The sequence below is a fragment of the Mesoplodon densirostris genome, chromosome 10 (assembly GCF_025265405.1).
Source record: "Mesoplodon densirostris isolate mMesDen1 chromosome 10, mMesDen1 primary haplotype, whole genome shotgun sequence".
Classification (NCBI taxonomy): Eukaryota; Metazoa; Chordata; class Mammalia; order Artiodactyla; family Ziphiidae; genus Mesoplodon; species Mesoplodon densirostris.
In genome coordinates this window covers 103,101,430-103,113,628 of record NC_082670.1, presented here as the reverse complement: position 1 = coordinate 103,113,628, position 12,199 = coordinate 103,101,430, and the positions used below count along the sequence as shown (strand labels likewise).

Here is a 12,199-nt window from a genome sequence, read left to right as displayed (position 1 = left end):
TTATTTTCAAGGGAAACAAAGCTCTCCTTCATTCTGTACATTCTAGAGATAACTATTAGTCTTCTCCCAAAAAACAGGAATAACTTTGTGAAATTGCTTAAATCCATGTCTAATCCATAGTAGATGTTCAGCAAAGAACTTATTCCTTCTTCTGTATTAAGTCAAGTCTTGACAATTCTATCTTCAGATTATCTTTCCTATTGTCCCTTCCTTTCCAAGCCAAGGCCATCACTCTAGGCCAGGCCCTTATCATCATCCCATGCACAGATCATGTCAACACCTTTTGACCGGTCTTTTTGATTGCCTTTCCAATCCCTTTGTCCTGCATGCTGCTGCCAAAAGGATTTTCGTAAAACACTGCTTTCACTATATCATGGATGTGATCATAAAACTCCAAAATTGCTTCCCTGGACAGCATTCAAGTTCTTCGGCCTGACCTTCAAGGCCCAGCACAATCTGACCCCCTAGATCTTTCACTCCTCTAGAAACATTTCCACATCACCAGTGGTAGCCTCTCTTCCTTTCCACAAATGAATTCTGAGGGCCTCTTATGGGTTGCAGGTTTTTCGGGGGGGGAGGTGGGGGGTGGGGATGGCTTTATTAAAGTATAATTGACATGTAATAAAATGAATGTATTTAAAATGCTGAATTTGATCAGCTGACTTATATATAAACCCATGAAACCACCACTGCACTGAAAATAATAAACATATCTATTACCCCCAAAAGTTTCCTCGTATTCCTTTGTAATCCATCCCTCCTTCCATCCTCCCGCCCAATGCGAGGCAACCACTGAACTGTTTTCTGTCACTACAAAATTATATGCTTCTTCTAGAATTTTTTTTTTTTTTTTTTTTTTTGCGGTATGCGGGCCTCTCACTGTTGTGGCCTCTCCCGTTGCGGAGCACAGGCGTCAGATGCGCAGGCTCAGCGGCCATGGCTCACGGGCCCAGCCGCTCCGCGGCATGTGGGATCTTCCCGGACCGGGGCACGAATCCGTGTCCCCTGCATCGGCAGGCGGACTCTCAACCACTGCGACACCAGGGAAGCCCTAGAATTTTATATAAATAAAATCAAATACTACATACTCTTACAGTCTTGGTTTTTCTTCACTATAATTCTTTTTTCATCCATATTGTTGCAATGTAGTATTCTACCACATCAACACATCACAATTTGTTTATCTGTTCACTATTCGATGGACATTTGAATTGTTTCCTATTTGGGGCTATTACAAATAAAGCTGAAATAAACATTCATTCATAAGCCTTTGTGTAGACACACGTTTTCATTTCTCTCGGATAAATACTAGGAATGAAATGGCTGGGTTGTATGGTAGGTGTATATCTAACTTTTTAAGGAACTGCCAAACAGTTTTCAAAAGTGGGTGTACCATTGTACAGTTGCACGAGCAGCATGTGAGAGCTCTAGTTACTCTACATCCTCACCAACACTTGGCGAGGTAAACCTTTTTAATTTAGCCATTCTGTGATTTTTACTTGCATTTCCTTAACAACTAATACTGCTGAATATCTTTGCATGTGTTTATTTGCCATCCATTTATCTCGTTTCAGCATCTGTTCAAATCCTTTGTCAGGCACTGTTTTTAAGTACTGAGGATATGACAGTGGCTGGTCTCTGCCTTCATGGAGCTCACAGTCCAGCAGGGAAGACAGATCAACAAGTAATTATAATAAAATGTGATCAGTTTTATTGTAAGAGTATTAGGAAAGAAGTGGGGATAAGAGAGGCAGAAAGGAGACTTACCTGGCCTAGGGGTCAAGGAAGATGCCCCTGAGGAAGTACAGTTTAAATCCAGATCTCAAGGATGAGTTAGAAAAGACTGGGGATCAAGGAGGGTGAGGATCCTGGTAGAAGGATGGGTATGTGTGGAGCCTTCCAGGTAAAAGCTACACAGGGTGCTGAAATTAATTCAGTATAGCTGGAGGGCAGAGTGCAAGACAGTGAGTAGAACAGCAGGAGTCAGATAAAAAAAGGCCTTAGAAGCTGGGTAAAAGAGTTTGAACTCAAGAGAAATCTAACGGCAATCAGAAGCCAAAGTTGCGCTAGGATAAGATCGGGTTTGTGTTGGGAAGATTGCTTTAACTGCTGTGTGAAGAAGGGACCGAAAGAGGACAGCTGGAGGCAGAGAGACCAACTGTGAAACTAATCCAGTACTGGTGAGAGACGACAGAAGTCTGGAAGCAGTGGAGGAGGAGAGGACACGTGGTCATTTAGGTGTTATCTAGAAGACAAACTCAGCAGGATTCTGTGATTAGATGTGGGAGAGAGAAAGGGTAGACAGTAGAGGAAGGAACGAAGAATAACTCCTGGTTTCTGGCTCAACAACTGGTGGTGCCATCTATCTAGCCAGGGAAAGATGAAGGAGAGGTGGGAAGGATGAAACACTTGTTTTGGATGTGATGAGTCTGAGGTGTCAATGACATATCTATAACGGGGTGCTGAGTAGGCAGTTGGAGATAAATGCCTATAGCTCAGAAGTTAAATTTTAGCACGAATTTAAGCTTGGGTGAGACTGCCCAGGAAACCTGTATAATGAGAACAGAGAGACCAGGACCCAGCCCTGAGGAACAAAAGCATTTAAAGGGCACACCTCCCTCGTTTCTACTTCTGTCCATGCCATGCTTTCCAGTTTCTTCCTTTACCTCCCAAAAAGCCATCTACCCTCCAAGGGCCCCGTGAAGTCCCATGATTTCATGAGGCATCCCTAAACACCCCAGCCTACACAGCCTTCAGCTCTTTACCTCATAATCTGGAATTTATCTACAACTTGTTTAATAACAACTTCTTAACTGACAGTCTCTCTGGTGCTATTAGGGAAAGGTTGCCACAGCAAACTCACTAAGAATCAGATGGCCAGATTTGTTACAGGTTAGCCAAGAGCAAGTCATCTGATTTTCAGATGAGTTAATAATAGTGACTCCATAAGACACAGAGCGTGCAAGACCAAATGAAATGATGCAGACAAAAACACTCCAGAAAGAATAAGCATCATATTTACATAAAATTCTGGAGCCCTTTCCTTCTTTTCTATACCTCAGTGCCTTGGTGACTGTCAAGTAGAAGCAAGGACATACTTGATTATCTCTACCTACATACTCACCAAGCAAAAAGTCCATGTAAAATCTGCAGTAGCCTCTGATAGCAGGAAGACATTATGTGGTACTCCTGACCTTTAATTCCTGGTCCATCAACTACACCATGATTCTTAGCAGTTAAGCACTACAAGGGAAAAATGCTTTTAAGACTGTTGCTTCAGCAATTGCCCTCATTTTCCTTCAATATTTCTCAGCCAAAAATGAAATCTCTTGTTCATTAAGCAATTTCTAAGTCTCTATAACGATAAGATAGGCTTCTGACCTGAAAATAGTTGTGAATGTTCTCCAGATGGTTACACATGGGGCTCAGCAGTTGAACAACACTATGAGCGATTTCTGAGGCAGATCTCTGGTGGAGATGTGAGAATCCAATATTCCGATTTCCTTTGCTCTATAATAAATTCAGAGTTACGAGGGAAGGAATTGTTGGATAGCTTCTCTGAAACTAAGAGTTTATTGTAGAGTTTAATCAAACCTTGTGCCACCAGGTAGAACGGACAGAAGAAATTAGGGATATATTTTGACAGAGGGAACTCACTTAATCTTCAAATAACCAAGAGATTGGCTTAGAGAGTACAGACAGTGTTTGAGAAGTATAGACCCAAAATTACTAACGATATAAAACTCACACGAAAATAGAAATCATGTAGGCCGATAAGAATGTACAGAAAATAGTTAAGTATAAGAAGAAAGGATCAAGTAACTGGATATACTAATTTTAAACGTTTACACCTAAAACTTACACATTTTGTCGTTTGTATCATCCCACTGCTTCCCCAGAGGCTACATGCATTTGTCCATTAGATACACACTCAAGATTCTGGACTTCTCTAGACAGCCAACTACTATGCTGAGGCTTAGGCAAGGGCTTAGTTTGGGAGGGTGTTAAAACCAAAACCCAAGCAAAGAACAGGATTCAGGAATGCTCAGAGCATTTAGAAATATATTTTCTGTTTTGGGTGGCTTTTTTGTTTTCTCTGTCTCAGAGTTCCTTTCTAAAGCAAGATGAACGTGGGCTGGCAACGGGGCTACCACCATGCTACTCAAAAACAATACCAGAGAAAGTGACAACTTACTCACTACTAAGACCTCCTTGTTTCCAAATCCAGAGGCCAGGGCCTGTGCTCCTGCCTGTACTAACCTTGAGGAAGGGGCATCTCCTGGTCACAGAAGGTGTTAGCATGTTCTCCAGCTTCTGGGCGAGATCCTCCAGCAAGAAAAGCAGCTCAGGGGGCTGAAGCTGCACAACTTCTGTAGCCTATCACAAGGAGGAAGGAAAGAGTAATTCCCAGCGTGTCCTAGCCATCTTTCTGGGGGACACATTTCATGTTTACTCTTTACAAGGGGTGAAGAATCTGACCACGACCAAAAAAGGGGGAAATTCGGCCCCACCTCATATAAACGGCTGTAGTGCTCTGGCAACAAATCAAAAAGTCATGCACTTCTTAAGTAAAACAAAATTTAAAATTATTAAATGGGAATGAGGCAGTATAGTTTTAGAAGACACACTTTTGCTCTAGAAATAAATGCCTCTGGTGTATCCTTCCACCTATGGACCTGTGATGCATTTCCTAAGTACCTTGGGATAAAAAAAATGACTAATTAAAGGGAATTTTGCTCTTCTCTGTTCATTAAGTAATTCTTTCATATTTTCTTTCACCTAATGTTTTGCTACTATTAAGTCTGGGCAGGATCCTTATAACTATATTACACTACCATAAGTAGAATAGGTCTAACCGTCTCACTTCAAACTTTTCACTCAACATACATCTATGGAGAATCTCCAAGTACAGGCGGATGTAGAAAGACCGGAAAAAAAAAAACCCTCTATTTTGAAGGAGCTTACATTCTTGAAAAATCTATGGTAAAAATCCATGCTATTTCTCAAAAAAAATTTTTTAACCTGGAAAAACTCTACTCTCTGGTGAAATCCCATACCAAAAGGTACCTTCTCTGTGTAAATGTCTTCTACTTCCAACTTCATTACAAATACCATTCTCTCCTCAGTTTCACTGGTACTTGGTTCAGACCATCAACATAGCATGTACTGCTAGTTGTCTCCTTCCTTTATTAGATTATAAGCTATCTGAAGGCAAGCATCATGCTTATGTAATACTGAATTGCCAATATCTAGATTTGCATCAAAAACAAAAAAGGCCTCAACAAACATCTCATGGATACTGAACAAATGTCATGAAAAAGTGAAAAGAGCATTGTATAACTATAAATCAGAACAGTGTTGCTCCACAAAAGTAATCTAAATAGGTTATTATTAGTAACGTAAAGTAAGGATCACATCATTAGCATGATCTTTCGTAATGCCTAATGCACTATAAAAAAAACTTGGATTTATAAACATCAAAATGATGAGGATGATTATTCATCCACACTTGCACATATAAAGGCTTTGGAAGCCAGAGTCCAACTTCTCCCAGGGTCATGGTTTTCTTTTGGAAATAGGAATAGAGCTGAGTAACTTTCTGAAATAAGATTAAGTTCTGGGATCTCAGCTCTGTCACTTACTTCAGTGTGCATTTCAGTATCTAAGATGAACTTGGCCACGAGACCACAATGCAGAATAGAGAAGACCTCAAGGTCCAGTTCTCGGAAAAAAGCATGGTAATTCTGTAATGATACTGATGTCTTTTCTTCTTTCCCTCTGAACTCCTGGGAAGAAAGTACCAGAAACCAATAGAATAAGGCTTCTATATTAATCTAACTTTAAATGAAGATTTCAAAATGCAATTGTGCATTTATTTTATGTAAAAAGTTACAGTTCATCACATCCTTTTACCAACTTCCTTTTACCAAAGTCCCTAAATATTCCTGAAACAGATCACCTATTGTAATTTTGGGATACAGGTCACACATCGATACTCAGTTGGTTTCCACCTAGGGATGAACTATTAGACAAATCAAGGCACTATGGTGTGGTACAGAAAACTATGAGCTTAGGGGCCGGAAAGATTTGGCTTCAAATCCTTGCTCAAGCACTTATTAACTGTGTAACTTTGCACAAGTCACCTATCCTCTCTGGATCTTAGTTTCCTCATCTATTAAATGTAAATATCAATACTAAGCTTGAGTTTTTAGGAAAATTAGAGGAGTTACACATAAATTCTCAATAAACAGTACCTAAAAAACAGAAATAATTGGGATCCATGTGGTTTAGGCAATTTCACAAACCTACCCTGTGGGTGGTACAATTACAGGAAAAGGACCTACTGTTTATTAAGTATCTGTATTAAGAAACTGTACTAAGCATTTCATGTCATCTAAATTCATTGAGAAGTAGATAATCTGGGATCAGAAGAGGAAAGAGGCTAAAAGAAGTATATCTTGAACTACATACAAAGACAGAATTTGCTAATTGCTACAAGAGAGAATGCAAAGTACTCCTGGGGTGCAAAAAAGAGAGTAATAAAATCAAGTAAAAATCAAGAAAATAATTAGAAAAACAGTGTGTGGTAGTGATAAATGTTTGGAGTCTAACCCAAACTCTGCTACTGAGAGGTCACTCCAAGGCCTAGGAAGTTTGTTCGCCTCTCTTTTCCCTAATCTTTCTCTCTGTAAAATGCATAGGATAATGCTGGCCCTTTGTTAATCTCACCCGGCTGTCACACACCTTCATAGATACCAGTCATTCCAATACCTTTTCCAGCTGGCTCCTATCAGATGGTGCAGGGTCGCATCCTGAATTATCTTCCTTTGAAAGTGGGTCAGGGGAGGATATTTTACTGCCATCTGCTTTTCGTTTCCTTCCTCCTTATGTTTCAAGAAGAGAAAAGTGACTCAAATAATCAATAATCATGTTTACTAAATATCACTGCCTTCAAGAAACAACCTGCTGAAGACTACCTAGAGACAGGAAGTAATTTTATAATCCTAAATTATAGTTCATTGATAACCATGCCAAAGAAAGGGTTCAATTATATAATCTCTCCAATTACTGATGCCTTGATGCACATAACCTCTAAGTGAATTCAACATGGCACACAGGGAGACACAGAATAAGAAGAAAAGAGCATACTCACCTAAATTTCCTTGTATTCTGATTTTTGCTGAAACAGCAGTACTGGTATGAGGTGTTACTTCTGAAGTTTCCAAGTCAAAGTTTGCAAGGGGAGGAACATAGTCTGGAGTGACTGAAACAAACAGCAGGAAGCTCAATGTATACCAACCATATACCACTATTAGACTTGAATGCTAATCACCTGATTAGCTAAAAACTAGTTTACAGAACTACCAAGCATGGCTGACTGCCTGTAAGATGCATTCAGGTCGGCTGAGGTTAATCATTTTGGCATAGTAAAATAGCCAAAGATAACTTACAGGAATATCATATTAATTGATTATGATCAATTAACGTAAAACCATTATACCAATATAAAACATCCAAGCAGATAAGAACTAAAAATAAATTAACTTACATTTAAAATCTAAAGATATTAGCAATACTTGGTCACATAGCAGTTTGCTTTACACACAATTATTTAGATGAGAGCCTGAGGGAGGCTCCATGTTTTCCCCAGAGAATCAAGCTAGCACTTTATTTTTATTTATTTATTTATTTATTATTTTTGGCTGCGCCGAGTCTTAGTTGCAGCACACAGGATCTTTGTTGCAGCAAGCGGACCTCCTAGTTGTGTCATGCGGGCTTCTTAGTTGCAGCATGCATGTGGGATCTAGTTCCCCGACCAGGGATCAAATCCGGGCCCCCTGCATTGGGAGCAGGGAGTCTTACCCACTGGACCACAAGGGAAGTCCCAAAGCTAGCACTCTAAAATGACAAGTTTTCATAATGGCCAGAAGGTATTAAGAGGCCTCTCAGCTGTATTCCTGGTTCATAATGATGTTCAAGAAGGCAAAGGGGGGGCCTCCCTGGTGGCGCAGTGGTTGAGAGTCCGCCTGCCGATGCAGGGGATACGGGTTCGTGCCCCGGTCTGGGAGGATCCCATATGCCGCGGAGCGGCTGGGCCCGTGAGCCATGGCCGCTGGGCCTGCGCATCCGGAGCCTGTGCTCCGCAACGGGAGAGGCCACAACAGTGAGAGGCCCACATACCGGAAAAAAAAAAAAAAAAAAGAAGGCAAAGGGGGGTTTCCCTGGTGGCGCAGTGGTTGGGAGTCCGCCTGCCGATGCAGGGGACACGGGTTCGTGCCCTGGTCCAGGGGGATCCCACATGCCGCGGAGCGGCTGAGCCCGTGAGCCATGGCTGCTGAGACTGTGCGTCCGGAGCCTGTGCTCCGCAACGAGAGAGGCCACAACAGGGACAGGCCCGCGTACCACAAAAAAAAAAAAAAAAAAAAAAAAAAAAGGCAAAGGGCACTGGAAGTTTGATATCCAAAGAAGCAATGTAATTTACAAAAAGCCCAACCAATGTTTTATATCTTGTATTAAACACCAAGGTTTCCTGGAGATAACAATGGGAGGAAAAAGGATGTATTCTTTTTTTTTAATTAATTAATTAATTAGTTTATTTTTGGCTGTGTCGGGTCTTTGTTGCTGCACGCGGGCTTTCTCTAGTTGCGGTGAGCGGGGGCTACTTTTCGTTGCAGTGCACGGGCTTCTCATTGTGGTGGCTTCTCTTGCTGCGGAGCATGGGCTCTAGGCGTGGGCTTCAGTAGGTGTGGCACGCAGGCTCAGCAGTTGTGGCTCATGGACTCTAGAGCACAAGCTCAGTAGTTGTGGCGCACGGGCTTAGTTGCTCTGCGGCATGTGGGATCTTCCCGGACCAGGGCTCGAACCCGTGTCCCCTGTGTTGGCAGGCAGATTCTTAACCACTGCACCACCAGGGAAGTCAGATGTACTCATTTTTTAAAATTTTTGTTGAGCAACCATTTTCTTGTCCCACGAGTCGGGGGCAGCTATCGTTGAGTCTGGCTTAAAAGCTAACTCTGCTATCTCCTTACCACTGCCCAGCAGGGCTACAATACAGGACCCTTCCCTCACCTGCCAAGTGCTTTTCCAGGAGTTGCTGCAGCTCTACAATGTGCTTTAACCGGGTGAGCACCTTCACCTTCATCTCGGGTAACGTTTGCCGACAGAAGGCATTTACAACCTGTGGAAGTAAAAATTATATTCTCACACTGTGAACTGTTCAGATTTTAACCTTGTTTGCGTTATTCAGCAAGAGCTAACAGAGTTGTTTGGTGACAGCATCTGTGAGTCTAGTGAGAAATGTCCAAGTGTTCTCAGCAAGGCGCTGTAAAGAAAAAAGCCCTGGGCCAATAAAGGAGATGAAACTTCTAATCCTGGTTCTACTTATTTCTAGTTAAGTAACAAGGTGGAACAGCACAATAGCTAGAAAGTATACACCTCGGTGAAACAGATCCTAGTCTGCTTCTTACTAGTTGTGTGACCTTGGCCAAGTCTTTAACCTTTCTGAGCTTTTATTTCTTCAGCTATAAAACTGGAATGCAGTCGTATGGATTAAGTGTGAATAAAGAAACTAGCCCAGCATTTGGCACGTGTGTTTGATAAATTTTAATGACTTTGAACTCTCTGTACCTGCAATTCCATATGTGTAAAACGAGGATAATAATACCCATCCCGCCTACATCATAATATAGTTGTCAGGATAAGAAGAGATATTTCAAGTGAATAAACATTCTCAGAAATAATATGCATGAGGAAGGAAGTGTGATATAGATGTAAGATGTTACCATCATTTTCTGCATTTCATTTTCATTATACTTCATTACGATTGTGCATTTCATTAAGCACAAACATATTGTAAAGGAAAGTGAAAACTATCATTCACTTGATCTCACTAAATCGAAAGATTAAGTGCACAGCGATGTAAGGAGGAACAGTATTTTCACAGTGGTGAAGGTGAAGTTGTTCCAGGCAGAAGTAGATTACCGTGAAAACGCTTGGAGGTAGTAAAGCATGGGCAACAGTAAGTGAATTCTAAGTATTTTGATTTCGCTGCATTAGGAGGTGCATATGATTAGGGAAGGGTAGGATACAACCTCTGCAGAAACACACAGGGGTTAGTGGTTGGTGAAGAATTTTTAAGGAGCCTCGTGGAACCAAGAAAACAATTTCCTTTCAAGAGAAACTACAGACAGTAAGTGAATTGTCCTAGTAACTCTGCTCACCTCTCGGAACCAGTTGAGAGTAAGAAATATAAGTGAACATATGAATGAACGCTCTTTAACAGACATGGACTCCAGTCTCTCTCCAGGCTCCAGGTCAGTGAGGAATATAGGACAGTCTGAAAGAGAAGGACAAACATTTCTAATCCCCTTTAGTTCAAGTCAACAGAATATGGATGCTGCCCCTAGAGCTAGCTCTCCTTCTACTTACTTTCCCCTTTAACTAGTATTTGAAGGTCAAGCTTTGATTAGTCTCAAAAATACTTCCACATCCTGCAACAGTCAATAAATATAATCTAAAAGTCTCTGTGACGTTAAAAAATTCCTTCCCACACACACAGGTACCAGTCTGCCCCTTCCCTAAGTTTACCAAAGAAAGGTTACAAAGAAGAAAGGATCTGATAACTTCATCCTATACCTAATAAACCATCAATCTCCTCCAAGTTTCCATTATGTTGTCTGTCCACACAAAGTCTCAGTAACCGGAAGTAGGGAGCCAGGCACAACGGAGAAACCAATCTGGGAAGGAAAAATCCATTTCTAGACCACGGTTTATAGACACATTAGTCCATGTTTATAGGGAGCCCAATCTTATAATTAAGGAGGTTTGCCCAAAATAAATGTCTACTTTTAAGAACATATAACAAGGAATATAACGGATGCTCAGCAAATAAATAATGAACTGAATTGGAGGAAGACAGAGGTAAGTAGACTGAATGTCCATGTGTTAGGAGAAAGCGGAGATAAGACGGAAGGAGGGTGTTAAGAGTGGCAGAGATAGACAAACACGTTCATGGGTGGGAAAAAGGAACAGAAACAAAAGCAGCCTCACAGAATATCTGTTGGCTGTCATGACTCAATGCAAATCCCAAACCCAGGGTCTGGGAGAAAACAAGGAGTCTGCCCCATTCTTAGGAACCCATCCATATACCACCTGTCTTGGGAGAAATCCTTTTCAATCAAGTTCTCAAGAGACTGCAAGAACTGTGGTATTCTCCATGAACATTTAAAATACCAACAGAGGTTTTAGAGAAGAAAAAGTGTACTGACTTTTGGTCTGATTCCTGCGAAGTCAGTCTACCCCCATCTTTCACAAAGTCCTGAGAGAACAACAGTGGCAGGAGGTTGATGGCAATCCCATCACAACTATCATCGTCTTCTAGTCCGTAGAGAGCTTTCACGGGAAACGGATAGTCACTGTGGAGAGAACCCAGAATCTGATACCGCAATTCAAGGGTATGGCAAGTCTATGGGAGAAACCACTAGAACAAACTAATCTCCTCTGTTATGAGGAGAAGTGAGAAAGAGGAGAAAGAACAAGTGGGGAATCTTTAAGCAATCCTGGAGCTGGGGGTGCTGGGATACTGGGGTTGGGAGGAGGGAAGTTGTGGGAGTGGGCTAGACTTGGCTGAGATCAAGACATTCTGAGGTTTGCACCAGCAATTGACATAACTGACATAATTTCTTTACCAGTACAACCATGTCAGTGGGTAAACGGTACTTACCCTTCTGGAACAACACAGATGTCCACCACAAAGGCATCCTGGAAATCATCAGAGATGGTCTGCCCAGCCCATTCCTTCAGGAAGCAAACAAACAAAAAAGGCTGTGTAGACCAGGCTATATGTGCTATAAAGCCCTAAATAAACTATTAACCTTTCGAAAGCTTCAGCTTCCTCATTTCTGAAAAGAAAATAAAAATAATACATACCTCATCATTCTGATGTGGAATAGACATAATACATGAAAAATGCTTAATACAGTGCTTGGCACAGAATAGATGGTGGCTTTCAACAACATCATTAACCACATGTCCATCATCCTCATCCCTTATTTTTATTATGTGAAGGAGGCCTCAGAGGAGAGGCCTGGGGCCGAGTGAGTCAGAACAGCCTCCCCAGTTAGAATATGGGAGAGCTCACAGGAAGATCTTTTTTTTTGCAGCACAACAGAGAGAAGGGTTTGAAGAATGTCTAGTAAAG

At 41.5% G+C, this 12,199-nt stretch overlaps 1 protein-coding gene across 4 annotated transcripts in view; it reads right to left on the bottom strand.

The window, feature by feature from the left end:
* Nucleotides 1–12,199, bottom strand: part of FANCD2 (FA complementation group D2) — a 58,949-nt gene that overhangs the window by 13,337 nt on the left and 33,413 nt on the right. For all 4 annotated transcript variants that reach the window (XM_060109078.1, XM_060109080.1, XM_060109079.1 and 1 more), the window contains 11 exons: nucleotides 11,723–11,796; nucleotides 11,268–11,414; nucleotides 10,636–10,736; nucleotides 10,221–10,336; nucleotides 9,070–9,178; nucleotides 7,154–7,264; nucleotides 6,772–6,884; nucleotides 5,643–5,786; nucleotides 4,261–4,377; nucleotides 3,382–3,510; nucleotides 3,125–3,243 (listed from right to left, as the gene is read on the bottom strand). In XM_060109078.1, the coding sequence (XP_059965061.1) occupies nucleotides 3,125–3,243; nucleotides 3,382–3,510; nucleotides 4,261–4,377; nucleotides 5,643–5,786; nucleotides 6,772–6,884; nucleotides 7,154–7,264; nucleotides 9,070–9,178; nucleotides 10,221–10,336; nucleotides 10,636–10,736; nucleotides 11,268–11,414; nucleotides 11,723–11,796 (1,280 nt within the window). The remainder of the gene's footprint in view (nucleotides 1–3,124; nucleotides 3,244–3,381; nucleotides 3,511–4,260; nucleotides 4,378–5,642; nucleotides 5,787–6,771; nucleotides 6,885–7,153; nucleotides 7,265–9,069; nucleotides 9,179–10,220; nucleotides 10,337–10,635; nucleotides 10,737–11,267; nucleotides 11,415–11,722; nucleotides 11,797–12,199) is intronic.